Source organism: Triticum urartu, chromosome 5A (assembly GCF_056163025.1).
Source record: "Triticum urartu cultivar PI428250 chromosome 5A, HENAU_Tu73, whole genome shotgun sequence".
NCBI lineage: Eukaryota > Viridiplantae > Streptophyta > Magnoliopsida > Poales > Poaceae > Triticum > Triticum urartu.
In genome coordinates this window covers 586,226,711-586,242,406 of record NC_141877.1, presented here as the reverse complement: position 1 = coordinate 586,242,406, position 15,696 = coordinate 586,226,711, and the positions used below count along the sequence as shown (strand labels likewise).

Below are 15,696 nucleotides of genomic sequence, written 5' to 3'. Positions count from 1 at the left end.
CACAACTTGCCTACCATGGTTGCCCAGTTGCCTACCATGGATATTCAGTTGCTTATCATTGGTGCCAAGTTGCCTATAATACTGCGAGATTGGCCTACCATTGATGTCCAGTTACCTGCTATTGATAATTAGTTACCTACCATTGTTGTTTAGTTGTCTAACTTTGCAAATTAGTGGCCTACAATATTATGAAGTTGCTTATCATTGCTTTTTTTCCTAAGTTGCCTAAAACACTATGAAGTTGCCTATCAGTGATGCTCGGTTAACTGGCATTACTATTCTAGTTGCCTACAATACATTAAAAAGTTGTCTGTCAATGTTGCTAAGTTGCCTATATAAGAAACTAAGTTCCTTACCACACTGAAAAAGTATTGTATGCAACTTAGGATAATGTCATCCTACTAACTAGCCATAGCAGTCAACTTAGGATGATGTTAGGCTACCTCGGAAAGTAAGTTTCCTATAGTACTATCAACTTGGAGATTAAGCTAGTTATGGTAGAATACTTATGTTATGCACTCGAGTGCCTCACAAAAAAGGTTAGGAACTTTTGGGTGTCTTATAAAACTCTAGTGCACTCACCAGACACCTCATGTGTACTGTAAATTGGTATCTAGAAAAAAAAATAAACCACATTTGGAAAATTGTAAGTTCATCATTGATGGGACTATTGGAGGCAAAACAGGGAGAATAACTTTAAGGTCGTTATGCACTCAAGTATCACATAAAAAAGTTAGCAACTTTTGGGGTGTTTTTGTGCAACTCCAGTGCATTCAACAAGCAACTCATGTGTGCTTTTCATCATTATATTTGGAGATTTCAATGATTTTCGTGGGCAACTCATGCCAAAATTATGAACAACTTGTGTAGGTTTGCGGGCAACTGTCTAATCCACCCCCTATAAAACCTCTAATCATCCCCTATGCAAATTCTCATATGTCCCTACTTATGCAACCGGTCAACACCCGTGTGCTCAGTGGGCAGACTCCCTAGAAAAGGAAAAAAATAAGGTTGTCATACCATCCATCCCCACATAGTTTCAAAATTTGGAATCATGATAGGCAACTTATATCCGACAAAAACTTTTCAACATTGTAGGAAAATTAGGTCCTTTGATGGACAACTTCCATAGTATTTTAGGCAATAGGGGATGTAGGAAACTTCGTAGCAATATAGGCAACTTGGTTTCTGAGGCAGCCAACTTAGAAACCATGCTAGACAACTTTCCACTCTACGGTAAGCAACTTTCATAGTATCGTAGGCAACTAAACTATCTACAACTTAGTTTTCGATGTATGCAACTTAGCAACCAAGGTAACCATCAATTATACTACTGCACACAACTATTAGTAGGCTAGTAGGTGAATTTACTAATACACTATGCAATTCATCTAGCATCGAAGTTGCTCCTGTTTAGCACTAAAGTTGCCTCATTTAGTATCAAAGTTGCTTTACAAAAAACATCAAAACATATTCATATGGGGTCTAGTTTTGAAGAGTTCGTCATGAGGAATCCAATGGTGAAAACGGATCATAATTCTGACACGTGGTTTGAACATTATAGCTTTTTGAATTTTTTCGTACTAAAATTAATGCATGTTACGTCATCGTTGGGTTCATATGGTTGGTCAAACGAGTTGGAGAAAAATCGACATACTGTAGTAGAGGAATCTTTCCATATATGGGCAACTTAGAATGATGTTAAGCTACTCGCTAGTCATGGAAGGCAACTTATGATATTGTTAGCCTACCTCAAAAACTAAGTTGCTTATAATTCTATGAACTTGGAGGCCAAACTAGTTATGGAAGAATGCTTGCTAGTTATGGTGAAAACTTAGAGGTGAAGCTAGTTAACCTAGTAGTATGGTAACCAACTTTGAGGGGTTTTTTTATAATAGACAGTCATACTACACATACTAACAAGAAGTTGCTTCTGTAGTATCCAAAGTTGCTCAGAAAAAAAGTTAGTCAAAACATACTCATATGAGATCTAGTTTTGAAGAGCTTGTCACGGGGAACCTAGCGGTGAAAACAGATCTTAATTTCGATACTCAGTTCAAAAGTTATAACTTTTTAAAAATTTAAAACACGCATTAAATGCATGCACGTGTGATCTTGCTGAGAAAATCGCGGGACGGGAGAGTGCAAGGATACGATGGGGGACCAGATGCTTTTCATGTGAGTTAATCCTCTATGTAGGCCCTGTGATTGGATGGATTTAATTGCACTATGCATTAGTGACCATATGGGCAAGGAGATTGGGGAGACCGAGCGTGCGCTCGAGACAACAAAAAAGCGCAGTTGCGTTTCTGAGCAATTAGGATCAATTATTTTCCTATTTTTTAGTGGAACCCCTCAATTTTGTTACTAAGGTCAGGTCCGAGTTATAAAAAATTAAGTCGGCCCCAAAGGATATCGAATTCATTATGCAAGAAGAGAGTTATTTCAATCTTAAGGCCAGAGTTATTTCAGTCTTAAGAGAAATACGCTTCTACTTCGCTGACTAGTTACAAGCCCGAGTGAGCAATTAACAGCTTGCATACACTTTTTACACAACAGGAAGGATCACTATCCTATCCTTTGAATCATCCGATGCACACAATTCATTTTACACATACGAAGCTCAAGACTTCGAGGCTGAAAACAACACACAGATAGAAACTAGCTAACATCGCCAAGTCTGGTTGAACGACAACATGCAAATCTTGCAACTTATTACTTGGTTTGAACCACCAAAAAGAAGCAACAAACATAGTATATGGATCAAGGGACCAGAGTCCAAGATAACACATTCGGAGGTAGCAACAGCACTACAACAACATTCCTTTCAACCAGTCAGAGAAGGCAGAACACATGATTTACCGAAAAGTTCACCTGACTATCATCTGCCTGATCCACCAAGTGAAGGATATATTTCACTGGAGGCATACTAATATTCCAAGACAAGCCTTTAGTAGGCGATGCCATATGACTTGTTGTTGTTACATCCAACCAATAAATGCCCAAACGAGGCTTTCGCCTCAGAGCTAAAACATGTGCCATCGCTCGACCCAACCAATGAAGGAAAACTGATGTGTTGTTGTCTGGCAAAGCCACGGTGGTTGAAGAACCTCCCAATCGCTTGTATCTGATTGGAAGAGTAGTCGTTCAGTGTACGCACTGCACTGCGCCACTGCCACACAACGTCGAAGTCGTAACCTGATCATCGACACCCTTTGTTAACGAAACGCTGGACTTTTGGCAACATATGGATGTAGGCATGGAAATTAGTTCATGACTATGTACAGTAAGGATAGATACATTGGCAAGATTAGTTATTAACAAACCAAGCCTTTGTTTTGCTGTAAATGTTATGTATATTGTATAGCTTTTCTCTCAGTCAATCAGACCTTGTATCAGTGTGACTGAAACATTGACTCTGTGACATGCTTCATTTTCCAATTAATGGGTGGTGCTATCAACAGCCAACTGAAGCTTTTAGTGTACATACCCAATCCAGTAATGCAATACTCCACTGATGAATAACATCATTCTATTTACAGTGGATAGTAGCCTTGCCTTGGGTACTGATCTTGCGCCGTCGCAAACATTTTTTATCACAGTAATGGGTAGTGCCTTCACGCCATTTGGATCACAGTAAGCAAGAACTGCTGCAAAACAGAGCTTAAAAGTCGGTAACATATCCCACAATGCACAAGCCTAAAATCACCGAGATGAGGCGATACAACATACTTCCACTTCAACCAAAAAACCATCTCAAGCATCCAATATATTGTTTTGTACCCCCGTCCAAAAAAGTTAATCCGAACCTACCTACACAGGCAGTGTCTCAGTTTCACGTATAACCGCAAGATATGTTGTAGGGCCTTTTGCTTCATTACTGATGCCCCTTGTGCACGTACAAGGGAGGATGAAACAACTTGTGCACCGTAAGCAAAAACATCTGCAGAAGAGAGCTTAAATGTGAATGTCAATACCACATCCCAAAGGTAACAACCTTAAATCACCTTGACTAGCTGATACAAGATACTTCCACTTCAACCAAGAATTATACATATACTAAATCTGACCAGGTTTCTTTTACCCTGTTTTTTCTGACTTTTTCGTATCAGTGAAAATTTAGCCAATCGAGACATGACACGTGCTTTACTGGGGGACCTGACGGGGTATGCACCTGTCTGCAGCTAGCGATTGACGCAGGGAGTTCTACTTCAGTTTGGTATTGGCTGTATGTGCGCGCACGATCAGCCGTTGCTATTGGATTGCATGCATGGTACGTACCAGAGATTGATTTTCTTACGTCTTCCTTTTCTGCTTTCCTTGCGGCACGTCGCATTTGTTAAGTCGGCCGCCGTTTTCGCCGTGCTTTCCAGGCTTTGCACGTCGGTTGCCGCTTTTCTCCACTTTTCTGGTCGTTTCTTCCTTAAGTACGGTGGCTGTCTTCAAGTTGTTTTCCGTTTCGTGGCTGCATGCTATAAATACGGGCCCTTCCATTCTGGCTCCAGCAATTACGCTATCTCTTTTGCGTTTAGTGCTCTCGTCGCCTCCATCTCCGTCGTCTGCTGCCGTCGGCCACCGCTGTTGTCTATAAGCCATACGGGAAGCGAGCAAGAAGAGCACGAGGAGGAGGCGGCGGCTGCTTCTCGCCAGAGTGACAGCGCAACACGGCCCAACCGACCCAGCCGGTGACGAAGGCGCCGGACGTGACTCCGAGGACAGCTGCATGCCGGCCATGGTGAAGGTTGGTGGCAGCTGCACCTAACCTTTTGAAAAATGAGATCAACCATTGACCTCCACCTCTATGTGTGCAAATTAACCCGCTCACATTTGTCATCGTCGTTTACTGAGGAAAGAATTAAGTGTTCTCATGAAAAAAACCATCTAAATCACATTTACTTTCAAAATTTAGCCCTCTTAAAAACTACGTGTATGCATGGGATTAATAAACGATGTGACTACGTGCATGAAACTTTCATGTGGCAGCACGGAGATTTTACAAGCTTTGTTTTTTGGTTGATTAGTTTGCACATTTTTTTATGCACATGATGCTAAAGATTTTTCCCTTCATCCATTTTACACAAACATAAGTAGTAATATCGACATGTCGTGAGTTAGTGTCGCAGTCCAATGACACTTATTTAATTTGATTACGGCTCCAATCTTAACTTCTGATGAACTAACTAATCATATTTTCTGTAAAAAAACAACTTCTCCGCTGGCACTAATCTGGCAAGTGGCCATACAAATCAATCTGAATCAGCAAAGATCACCGAATCAACAATTTTGGCGCTTGGTATTGAAATTTAGTTACTTCCTTGGAATATACCTATTGTTTTTATGTAATAAAATCTTGCTTTTCAGGATGCCTTATCGTCTATTCTAGCTTAACTCCACTATAAGATATCCATCCAAGTTTTCCATCATTTACATACGCAACCACCCGTGTGTAATAAAAATAATAAAGAAAAGAATTACTAACACAGCGGACTTAAAGGAAAAAAAAAAACAAAGCTATGGTCTCATAGAATAGATCATTCCAGTTATACACCAATGATTCTTGAACGCCCGAGCAAAGAAATGATAGCCAATCTAGCATTCAATCAAACAATCAAAACATTAACAACACATGAGTATCCACTTTACCACTTCTGAAATCTCAACACAAAGTATCGATGAGGTGTGGCGTGCCGCCGCACGGGCATAGCTAGTACAGTTCTATATTAGTTTCAAAAGTAATGAGTTAGTGAAATCAAACTATCTCAGCCATCAAATAATTTTGAAGTGGAGTATCCTTGCGTCAAATAAGAGAGTCAACCAATCCCATGTTCAAGTTTTTTCTCTCCATAAATCGCCCAACTAACAGAGATGACACGCTTCAATGCATGCTTACATGGTTCTTGCAATATATATTTATATAACATGGATTGCACACTTGACGAACTACTAGTAAAAGGAAAAGCTAATGATTCAAATTGGTCACAAATGCAACCTGGGTAAAAATCAGCAAACCTTAGACAACATGCTGTATTTGACAAACAGTTCTGCTAATCAACTTTAGTGAATTCGATCATGTTGTTTGGTAGATTCCTCCGCATGCCGACCAAAAACTTGACCAGTAGGTGGATAGAAGTGTCACCATCTCTGTATATGATTTCAGTAAGCCTAAGATTCTCACAGTTGAAATCCACCAGGACCTCAGAAGATTTGTGCAGGCGTTTTCTCATCTCCTTGTTATGCCTATAATCCAAGACCTGTTGAACAGCATAAAAGAATTAACATACGGACTAAATTGAGTTATGGAATAGATCATGAAAGAAGGCGTAGGAGCACCTTGCAACAGCGCAAAGTGAGTTTCTTCAGGTTACGCGAGTTGTGCAGGTATTGCTGCAGCCCGAGGAAGTCGTCGCTGATATGACACTCATCTAGCAACAAGCTTCTTAGGTTCTCAAACTTGAATACAGGAAGATCCTCACGAGTCGCATAGAACAACAACTGAAACCCAGGCAATCGTTTTCTTATCCTTAAATTGTTGCAGATATAGGAGATGCAGACTGACTAAAAGGGTATGTCAAGAAGAAAAAGAAGAATATACCATGACCGCAAAATGCGACAAGCGCAAGGTTGTCACGTTAGACAGCGCACCAAGAATACCCAATTCGTGATTCACGCGCTTCTCGACCCTGGGAAGCTGAATCGACGCGTCGACAAGAGACAGCACGGTATGCGGTTCAGTCATATCGACAATGTGTTCAAGCTCCCCGTCGAGGCATAGAGAAACAAGAGCAGGAGCCTCTATAATCAACGCAAAAATCTCATCGTCATGCACCATGTAGTAGCCATCAACGACAGCCAATTTCTTGAGTGAGGAGGAGACAATCTTAGCATTGCTGGTGAGCAAAAAGCTGCAGTTTCTCAGTTGCAGGTCCTCCAGAGCATGGCAGCGGAAGCTGATGAGGCTCCCAAGATCTGTCAGCTTCAGATTAAGCAGGCTGAAGAGATGCAACCTTTTGAGCCGGCAAGGCCATGCCTCGCCTTGGCCTACGGCGCGGCGGACCCATCGGTCAGAAGTCCTGTGGGCGTGCAGCCGGAAGTCCTCCAGGAGCGCGATGTCATGGCTGCGCAGAAGGTTGTCGGTGAAGTTGTCGAAATTGTTGTAGGCGCCGGTCTCCGCCTCGTCGACGTCGAGGCACGGCACGGCGCGCCAGAGGTGCCTCCACCTCGTGGACAGCACGCACGTCCGCGCCATCTGCAGGGCCTTGAGGCGCGACATGATGGCGTGGAGGAGGTCGTCCGGCAGCGCGCTCAGACGGTCGCCGGCATGCCCGATGCCGCCGCCACCACACGCATCAAGGCTGCTGCTTCCGTCGTCGCCACCTGCAGGGCGCGGATGCTTCGGCTTGGCGGAGGCGTCCGTGCAGCGCCCTCCAACCATTTTCGTTGGTTTGGGATTACTGCAGTACGAGTACGAGGGAGGGTGGGCGCTTGTGCTTATATGCAGCGATGGTGGTAAGGAGAAGAAGGCTGCTAATCCGGAGGAAGCACAAAAATGTCTACTGGCTGTCCCTACGCCGCCGCCATGGCGAAATTGGGGATCTTGGAGTCGGGAGTGAGGGGAGAACGATGGAGACGAGGCGGATGAGCCTAGTGGGCTGTACTGTACACGACGGGCCCTTTCTTTACGTCCGGGCCGAAAGGAACTTTTTTTTTCTCAAAAATAAAATCTGTCAGTCCACATTCGGTGCGAGATTGCTCACTAGTCAGATGCCGACAACATTGAGACTATGATGTTAGAATAGCGATCATATTGAATTGACCCAAGTTATTTGTTATATTTAGAGATGTTATCGTTGCAAGTCTAAAGTAATAAGATCGAGAGTTAATGTATGCCTAGTTCCCTAGACCATGGGAGTATTGAGTCAAATATGCCAAGGCGCTTTTCCTGCTCTACCGCTCATCATTGCCAATGAGCAAACAAATCGGAGGATTAATTCATTAACTGTTTTAATTTATGTGGATGGACATAAATACCCTTTTTAAACCTATGATGAAAAGAGGGGTGCATGATGAAAGTGTACTTTTGAAGTACTGGAGCATCGGAGCACTTTGTTTCAAATAGTTTAAAAATTATATTTGAAGCTTAAAAAAGCCCAAAAAAAACCTCTACATGTTTATATGGATGTATATTACACAATATTAATCTAAATAATGAATCCTAAACCCCAGAAATGTGTAAAAGGATAGTAAAAAAAAAGCATCCGAAGCAGGAAGTAGAGAAATCATTAGGTGGCCTCGCCTAATTAACCACTTCCTCTGTCTCGGCGTAGTATAAGTTATATACAACAAAAAGTGTACCATTAAGAGAGCTACTTTGAAGTACTTTATGGGTCTCTAGTCTTTTTTTGTTGACACAACTGTGTTTGGATGCTATTCCGCCACATCCATAAGGACAAACGCTTGCTAGCTAACCCAAATGGAAGCACATGTGAGTACTTCCATGCTCGATAAGAAATGGTATATATGGTTGGGTGTCGTATGCAATGTGTTCCTCTGTCGCGCCATGTGTCTTCAGACATGGCTGTGCTGACAGAGCTGATGTGATTGGATTCAGCTTATTGCCCAGTCAATGGATTTTGAGCGCTTGATTGAGCAAGTCTAGTATCTTGCCACGACCGATCCATCCAGGAGAGCCATCCATGCCTTTTTGACCATCAACGTAAAAGAAGTCGTGCTTGCATGCACCATATTTGCATTAACCACGTGATTTTGTTTCCAAACGCTCACCAAACAAAATAACCTGAGGTGTGGCATTAGACGCGCAAAAAGTGTGTGCGTGCTGGTGTGTGAACCGGCCTCTAGGCTGGGAACTGCAAAGATCATACGTACATATATATACTACTAATGGTCAGGCACTGAGGTAATAAGCTCGCACATGCCCAAGTTACTTTGAAGCATCTCCCCGCCATGTGGATGGCTCTAAGTACAGTGCACTTATGAACCACATGATAGGTTACAAGTAGAAAAAAATAGTCTATTATTTTACTGATTTTCTTGAGTAGAATCTATCATGTTTGTTTAAGGCCGGGGCTATCTCGAGTGAAATATGCGTCTATCATCACTGACTAGCTACAAGACAATGTGGCCAAATATTAGTAACGACATGTATACACTTTGTACACAACGGAAGGATCATTATCCTAGCCTTAGAATCATTTGATAAACATAACCCGTTTTATTCATGTGAAGCTCAAGACTATATTCAAATATAAATCAAGTAACATCGCTAAATCCCACCACTAATTAAACAACCGCATGCAAATCTTAAAATTTATAACTAAATTTAAACCACCGAAAAGAAGCAACTAATTTAGTACGTGGATGGGGCCATCAAGACAACACATTCAACAAGGTAGCAACACTAGTAGACCAACATTTAGTGAACCAGTCATTGAAGGGGAAACACATGATTTTACCACCGATTTCACCTCACTAGTCACTACCATCTGCCTAATGCAACAAGTGAAGGCTAGATTTATCTTGTTAGAAAACTCCCAAAATAAATGGTGGCAAAACACTCACCATAATAATTGTAGCAATGTACTCAAATGATGTAAAATCCCCGCTCTATGTTGCATGATTTCTTCAAAGCATCTCAACACGACGACGTGCTACAAATTCTGGCTACAAATATTCACTGGACTTTTCCTGAGTTGCATCGACATATGCTTTTAAAAACCTAAAGAATAGCTCACCAAGAAAGGTGCCCAATCAGAACAGCCACATTTGTAAGTACTGGGCAAGATACAACACGTTGAATCATGCAAACAAATTACGCAATAACAAGATTCCAGAAAGAAAGAAAAAAGAACAACCGTAGTCATAACAAATAAAGGAACCATAAAAAAGACACCTGGAACAGTTTTTCCTACTACAACAATGGTGGATGTTTGTGAATATGGTTGATCAGTTATTAGTTTACAATAGCGGACACCGATATACCAAAAAAACGGAACAACTAACAGAGTAACCTTTTTATAACTTAATCAAATTCAGAAAAGTTGAGTACAAGACACGCAGCAACCGACAGAACACCGAGGCTAGCTACCTGACGGACCAAGATTGCCCAAGGAGAAGAAGCTCCAACGCGCCCTCAGCCGGCCGGTTAAGCGTCCGCGCTGTTAGATTGCCCGCTGGGAATGGCTCGTCAGCCGAGCCAAACAGCGTAGTGCCGATGTCGCTAACTCTTGGTGACAAGTGACATCAACGAGGGAGATGACAAGCTACGCTGATTCCTCAAGAACTTTGCCAACGCCGTCAAAGACGGCACCCACCGGCAAATCATTGACATCCACTGCAGCGTCGTAAGCGAGACGCTCCATCGATCCTGTCCGTGACGCATATCCGTGTCCGTGTCCGACCTCCGACGATGCTGGGGCTCCGACTCCGATCGATCGAGGTCGCAGGCCCGATTTCGATTTGTTTTCCTGCTGGTCCATACCAGTAGTTCTATAAATTGAAGCGAGAGGGCCAGGCCATGGCGTACGTGCATCGCAGACAAGCCCTTTGTGTCCCTGATTTTCATCGGCGAAAGAGTAGCGGTTAGAAGCCGCAGAAACCAGCAGTTCTCGTAGGATCCTCCCTCGATGAAGCTTCTTCCGGCCGCCCTCGGCCTCGTCCTCCTCCTCCTCCTCGTTCTAAATCCCAATGGCGTGGAGGCCCGGCCAGCCCCTGCCGGCGGCCATCAGAAGAAGTCGTCGAGCAACACTTTCTTCGTCTTCGGGGACGACTTCGCCGACAACGGGAACCTCCCTCTCACCGACCCCGTCACGAAGATGTCGCGGCAATGGGCCTACCCCTACGGCTCCGTGTATACCGATGCCCATGGGTTTCCACGACCAAATACTCCGTCTGGCCGCTTCTCCAACTACAAAATCCAGTCAGATTTCATCGGTAAGGCACTACCTTATGTTACCACAAAAAAAGTACTGTTATATTTTACAGTAATCCCTGCCCCTGGTGAATCACAATTATCCCTACTAACTGCTTTATTAATAAATTGCAGCGACAATGTTGGGGTTGGAGGAGGCCCCTCCTGCGCATGCCCTCACAGCAGACAAAACCTGCGACCCGTCCGGCATGACCTTCGCCTATGGTGGTGCAGGTGTGCTGGAAAGTACATCACACGGGGTTCACACCCTCCGCAAGCAGGTCGACGCTTTCAAGAAGATGGTCAAGGATGGGACCATCTCTGAGAAGCAGTTGAGTCACTCGGTAGCGCTCGTGGCCATCTCCGGCAACGATTATGCAAGCACAGGCGTGATTGGCCTAAGTAACCCCAGTGATGTGAGTATCATATCAACGCAGAATGTATATATATCCATACACTAATTTGTTTGTGCATCTTACTAACTTAATTTCATGTATGTGATGCAGATTACTGCTTATATTGGAAAGGTGACAGAAGAGATCGCGCTAATGTGGAGCAATTGTTGAAGCTCGGGGTGAAAAAAGTTCTTGTCAACAACTTGCACCCTATCGGTTGCACGCCGTCACAAACCCGAACCAATAACTACACCGCGTGCGATATTTTGGAAATTTGGGTGCATCAATTCACAACGATAACCTGAAACAAGTCATGACAGTAAAGAAGAATGTCCACATTCATCGACCTATACACCGCATTTACTAGTATTGTGGATCATGCGCCAGGTACGTATGTATTTTCATGCAAAGTTTCTCATTATTTTAAAAGTTCCTAACATTATTAGATGGAGTTTGATTGTATGCTTGTACTACTTCTTATGAACTTTTTTATTTTTATCGGCATTAATGTAGGTAAAGGCTCAGATCTATCTAAGCAATTCAAGCGCAAACTATCGCCATGTTGCGAGAGTTTGGATTCGAATGGCTATTGCGGACAACAAGGCGAGTCGTCCTCGGAGCTTCTATACACCGTGTGCGACAAGTCCGACAAATTTTTCTATTGGGACGACATGCACCCCACACATGCAGGATGGGAGGCTATCATGAAACAGTTGGAAAAGCCCTTGAAGGAGTTTGTAGATCAAGACTAGGTAGCTAGGTTCTAAATAAATTATCTACGTATGCATCCACGATGACAATCTTCTGATTGTATTTGTTTGATAGTTTCAAGTATTTCAAAGACTGGATTTTCTAGGATGAATATTAAATTGTATTTGCATCTAGTTTTGCGAAAACTATATTCATAGGATGTAACTATTGTATATCATATGCCACATTTACAATAAAGATGTGTTCTAGCTATACAAGTCGAGTACTTGCCTATATATGGCTCAATAAGCTCAATGCAATTCCACATCGATTGATTTTTGCTGTCAGCATGGTCTACCGGGACAACGTGTTCTAAGGGTGATGACGGGTGCTTTGTCGACGATAGTGGTTGTTCGGTCAGCCAGAGCCCTCAATGTATTTATTTTATTTGGGCTGCTTTGTACTTATGGTGAACCTTATAATAGATAAAGTCTTTTTTCACCCAAAAAAATATGATAGAAAAACTAAAGCCAATCATTCGAGCTTGATCACCCATTCTCACAAGATTAGAGGATGTTCAGATAAGAATAAGGTTTATTTTTGAGGATCTTCGGAATTTAATTAGTTCATCAGAAATACACCATCCAAACACACCTTTATGATCTTCGAGATTAACTTGCTGGCTTACAAAAAACTAGCACCGAGATGCTTGTTTATTTTTAAGACGGAACTCCTGAAGGGCTGCTGCTTTTCCATTAAGAATGAAGATAGTTACAGTAGACTTCCGAATTAAATAACTGCAACTTGGGCATGTGTTGCAACTTGACAATAGAGACTCCATCAAAATTGTCGACTTGGGCATGCATTGTGACACTGTAGATGGATGTCTCTTGTGCAGTCAACGCTTTTCTTGATTCAGGCAAGGATATATAGATTTGAAATTATTTTAAAAATGGTGTTGTATTCAATTTTTAGGGGGTGCACAAGTACTTCCATGACCGTCCAGCCGACAATCGAGTGTAACAAAATATGATATTAATATGGAAAAAAGAAACATCACTAGAAAGGGTATTCATTTTTAGACATAGTGGAAGGTCAAGAATTTGTTCTCTCGTGTGGAACTCGTGGTTATTCCATTAGCACTCCGGCTGAACAAAATATCTGGCCACCAATACTCCCACATAATCGGCACACCTTTTGGCCGTAGCAACCTAGGTCCATATGCCTCCTCGCTCCCATTGCCCGCAAGGAATGTGCGATTTTATTACAAGCCCCAGGGTTTAAAGAAAGAATGACTGAACCAGAGTTTAGATGGTCTATGAATCTGGATGCAATTTTCATTATTTCTGGTGTTCATTGTACTGCCATGATTGAAGATGAATAGATCGACAATTTCTCACAAAAAAAATACATAGGGTCAAAGTCTGTAATCTGCAGTGCACCGGTCAATGGGGAGTCAAGAATTGGCAGAGAGAAAATAGATGAAGTCACGTATGATAGAAGTGGTAACAGAAAAGGATAACCAAAATTAACAGCACTACCTAAACTACCTGACAAAGGATGGAAACCGGGGGTAGGCCTGTAGGGGGTAAAGGTCAAAGGGGCCCTGTAATGGCAGAAACATTTGAAGAGAATAACTTAGATTTGGCGTAGATGAACCAAACAGAGTGAAGTACCAAAAAATTGATGTTCCCAAATATCAAATAGTGATAGATGTTTTCCTGAGGTCACTCATTCCGAGTAGTAAACTTATAAAGTGGCTAAGGTGTTGGTATGTTACAGCGCACGCCATGTGCCTCATGCCAATATACGGCGATTCGTTATATATGGCCCGACTAAGTCCACTGCTAACCTCAAGTAATGTAAATTCATCATCGAGCATGGTTTTGTTATGGCGGTCTATTCCAACAAACTAACATATACTAGGATCATAGAGTCTAAATGATCACATAGCTTGAACCATTCACAAGGCGCTTCTAATATATGAAATGAAAAGTAGCTTGATGGTTATATATAGAAGCATATGTAGAGCAAGGTGCGGTTGGCAATGTCATAAATTAGACTTATTAGAAGCACTTCCTTGTGGAAACTGGAACATGTAAATGTTGTACATATAGGCTACCGCATGAGCTAGATGGCATAGTAGGTCTCTCTCATTCCTCACCTCTCATGATAGCAGTTCTAGGGTTCCTTCGTGTTGTCAATGATGTGGCAACGAGAGTAATGGGGAATGTTTTCCATCAACGACATCCATGACTCTAGCACTGCAATATGTACAAGGGACGGTCAATGGCGGGTGCCTTGCTTCGAGGCAGTGACGTCAGTGCCTTGGGGATGACTTCGCCGACAACGGGAACCTCCCTCTCACTGAGCCCGTCACTGAGATGTTGCAGCAATGGGCCTACCCCTACGGCTCTGCATATGCCGACACTTATGGGTTTCCGCGACCAAATACTCCGTCCGGCCGCTTCTCCAACTATAAAATCCAGTCTAATTTCATCGGTCAACACTCAGCACTCAACACTATGTTATAAGTACTCCCTCTGTCCCAAAATGCATAGTGTCAGAAATGATCTTACATTTTGGGACGGAGGGAGTATTATGTTAAAGAAAAATTGTAATCTTTGCTGCATAATAGTTATCCTACTCACTATTTTATTAATATCCTACTCATTGTTTTGCAGAAGCATGCTTCTACATCACGCACTAGATACAAGACGGTGTGACCAAATATTAATAACGACTTGTATAGACATTTACACAGCGCAAGGATCATTATCCCAGCCTTCGAATCATTTGATAAACATACCTCATTTTATTCATGCGAAGCTCAGGATATTGAGGCCAAAAACAACATGCCAACAAAACCGGCTAATATGGCTAAATCACGCCATGATTACACAACAACATGCTAATCTTGCAATTCATTACTAAATTTAAACCATTGAAAAGAGGCAACACATTTAGTATATGGATCGGGGCCTCAAGACAACACATTTAACAAGGTATCAACACCAGCACACCAGCATCTATTGAACCAGTCAGTGAAGGCGGAACACATGATTTTATTATTTGAGTTCATCTCACTACCATCTTCCTGATCCAACAACTGAAGAGGCATACTAATATACAAGACAGCCTACACGTAGTCGATGACACATGACTTGTAGTTGTTAGATCCAACCAATGAAAACCAGAACGAGGCTTTTGCCTCAGATCTAAAATGTCAAAAACTGCTCGGCCCAGCTAACGTAGGAAAACTGATGTGTGGTTGTATGGCAAATCCAAGGTGATCAAAGAAGCTCCCTGCCACTTGTACCAGATTCAAAAAGATTAGTCGTGCAGTGCACGCTAGCATTGAACCGCTACATAGTGTCAAAAATCCTATTGGGCCGCCCCGCCACCTACATATGTGCACTAATCCTAAAAAGGACCCTCCAAAATCATTTGATGGATCCATAGAGTGAGGATGGATGAAGACAATACCAGCTACACCGTGAAAGGACACCTGCACAACCACCATGCATGACGACCGACACAATGTCTAGATTTCTCTTGACTAGTATACAAGTACTTCCATGGCCCTCCAGCCAGCAAATCCAGCGCAACAAAAAACGATATCGATATGAAAAAAAATCATCAATAGAAATGATTTAAATGAGCCCTGTAACCAACATTGTAAACACG

The 15,696-nt window shown here is 42.5% G+C and overlaps 1 protein-coding gene and 1 pseudogene across 2 annotated transcripts; one reads left to right on the top strand and one right to left on the bottom strand.

The window, feature by feature from the left end:
* Window positions 1-5,595: 5,595 nt before the first annotated feature.
* Window positions 5,596-7,879, bottom strand: LOC125530009 (MEIOTIC F-BOX protein MOF). Its single transcript, XM_048694422.2, has 3 exons — window positions 6,593-7,879; window positions 6,331-6,492; window positions 5,596-6,251 (listed from the first exon to the last, which is right to left on the bottom strand). The coding sequence occupies exons 1-3, from the start codon at window positions 7,430-7,432 to the stop codon at window positions 6,045-6,047; spliced, it is 1,209 nt and encodes a 402-aa protein (XP_048550379.1). The 5' UTR covers window positions 7,433-7,879; the 3' UTR covers window positions 5,596-6,044.
* A 2,309-nt stretch (window positions 7,880-10,188) lies between these two features.
* Window positions 10,189-12,155, top strand: LOC125530008 (GDSL esterase/lipase At5g03610-like; annotated as a pseudogene). The gene is made up of 4 exons (XR_015603540.1): window positions 10,189-10,947; window positions 11,060-11,340; window positions 11,431-11,706; window positions 11,833-12,155. The product of XR_015603540.1 is annotated as a GDSL esterase/lipase At5g03610-like (transcript).
* The last annotated feature ends 3,541 nt before the right edge of the window (window positions 12,156-15,696 follow it).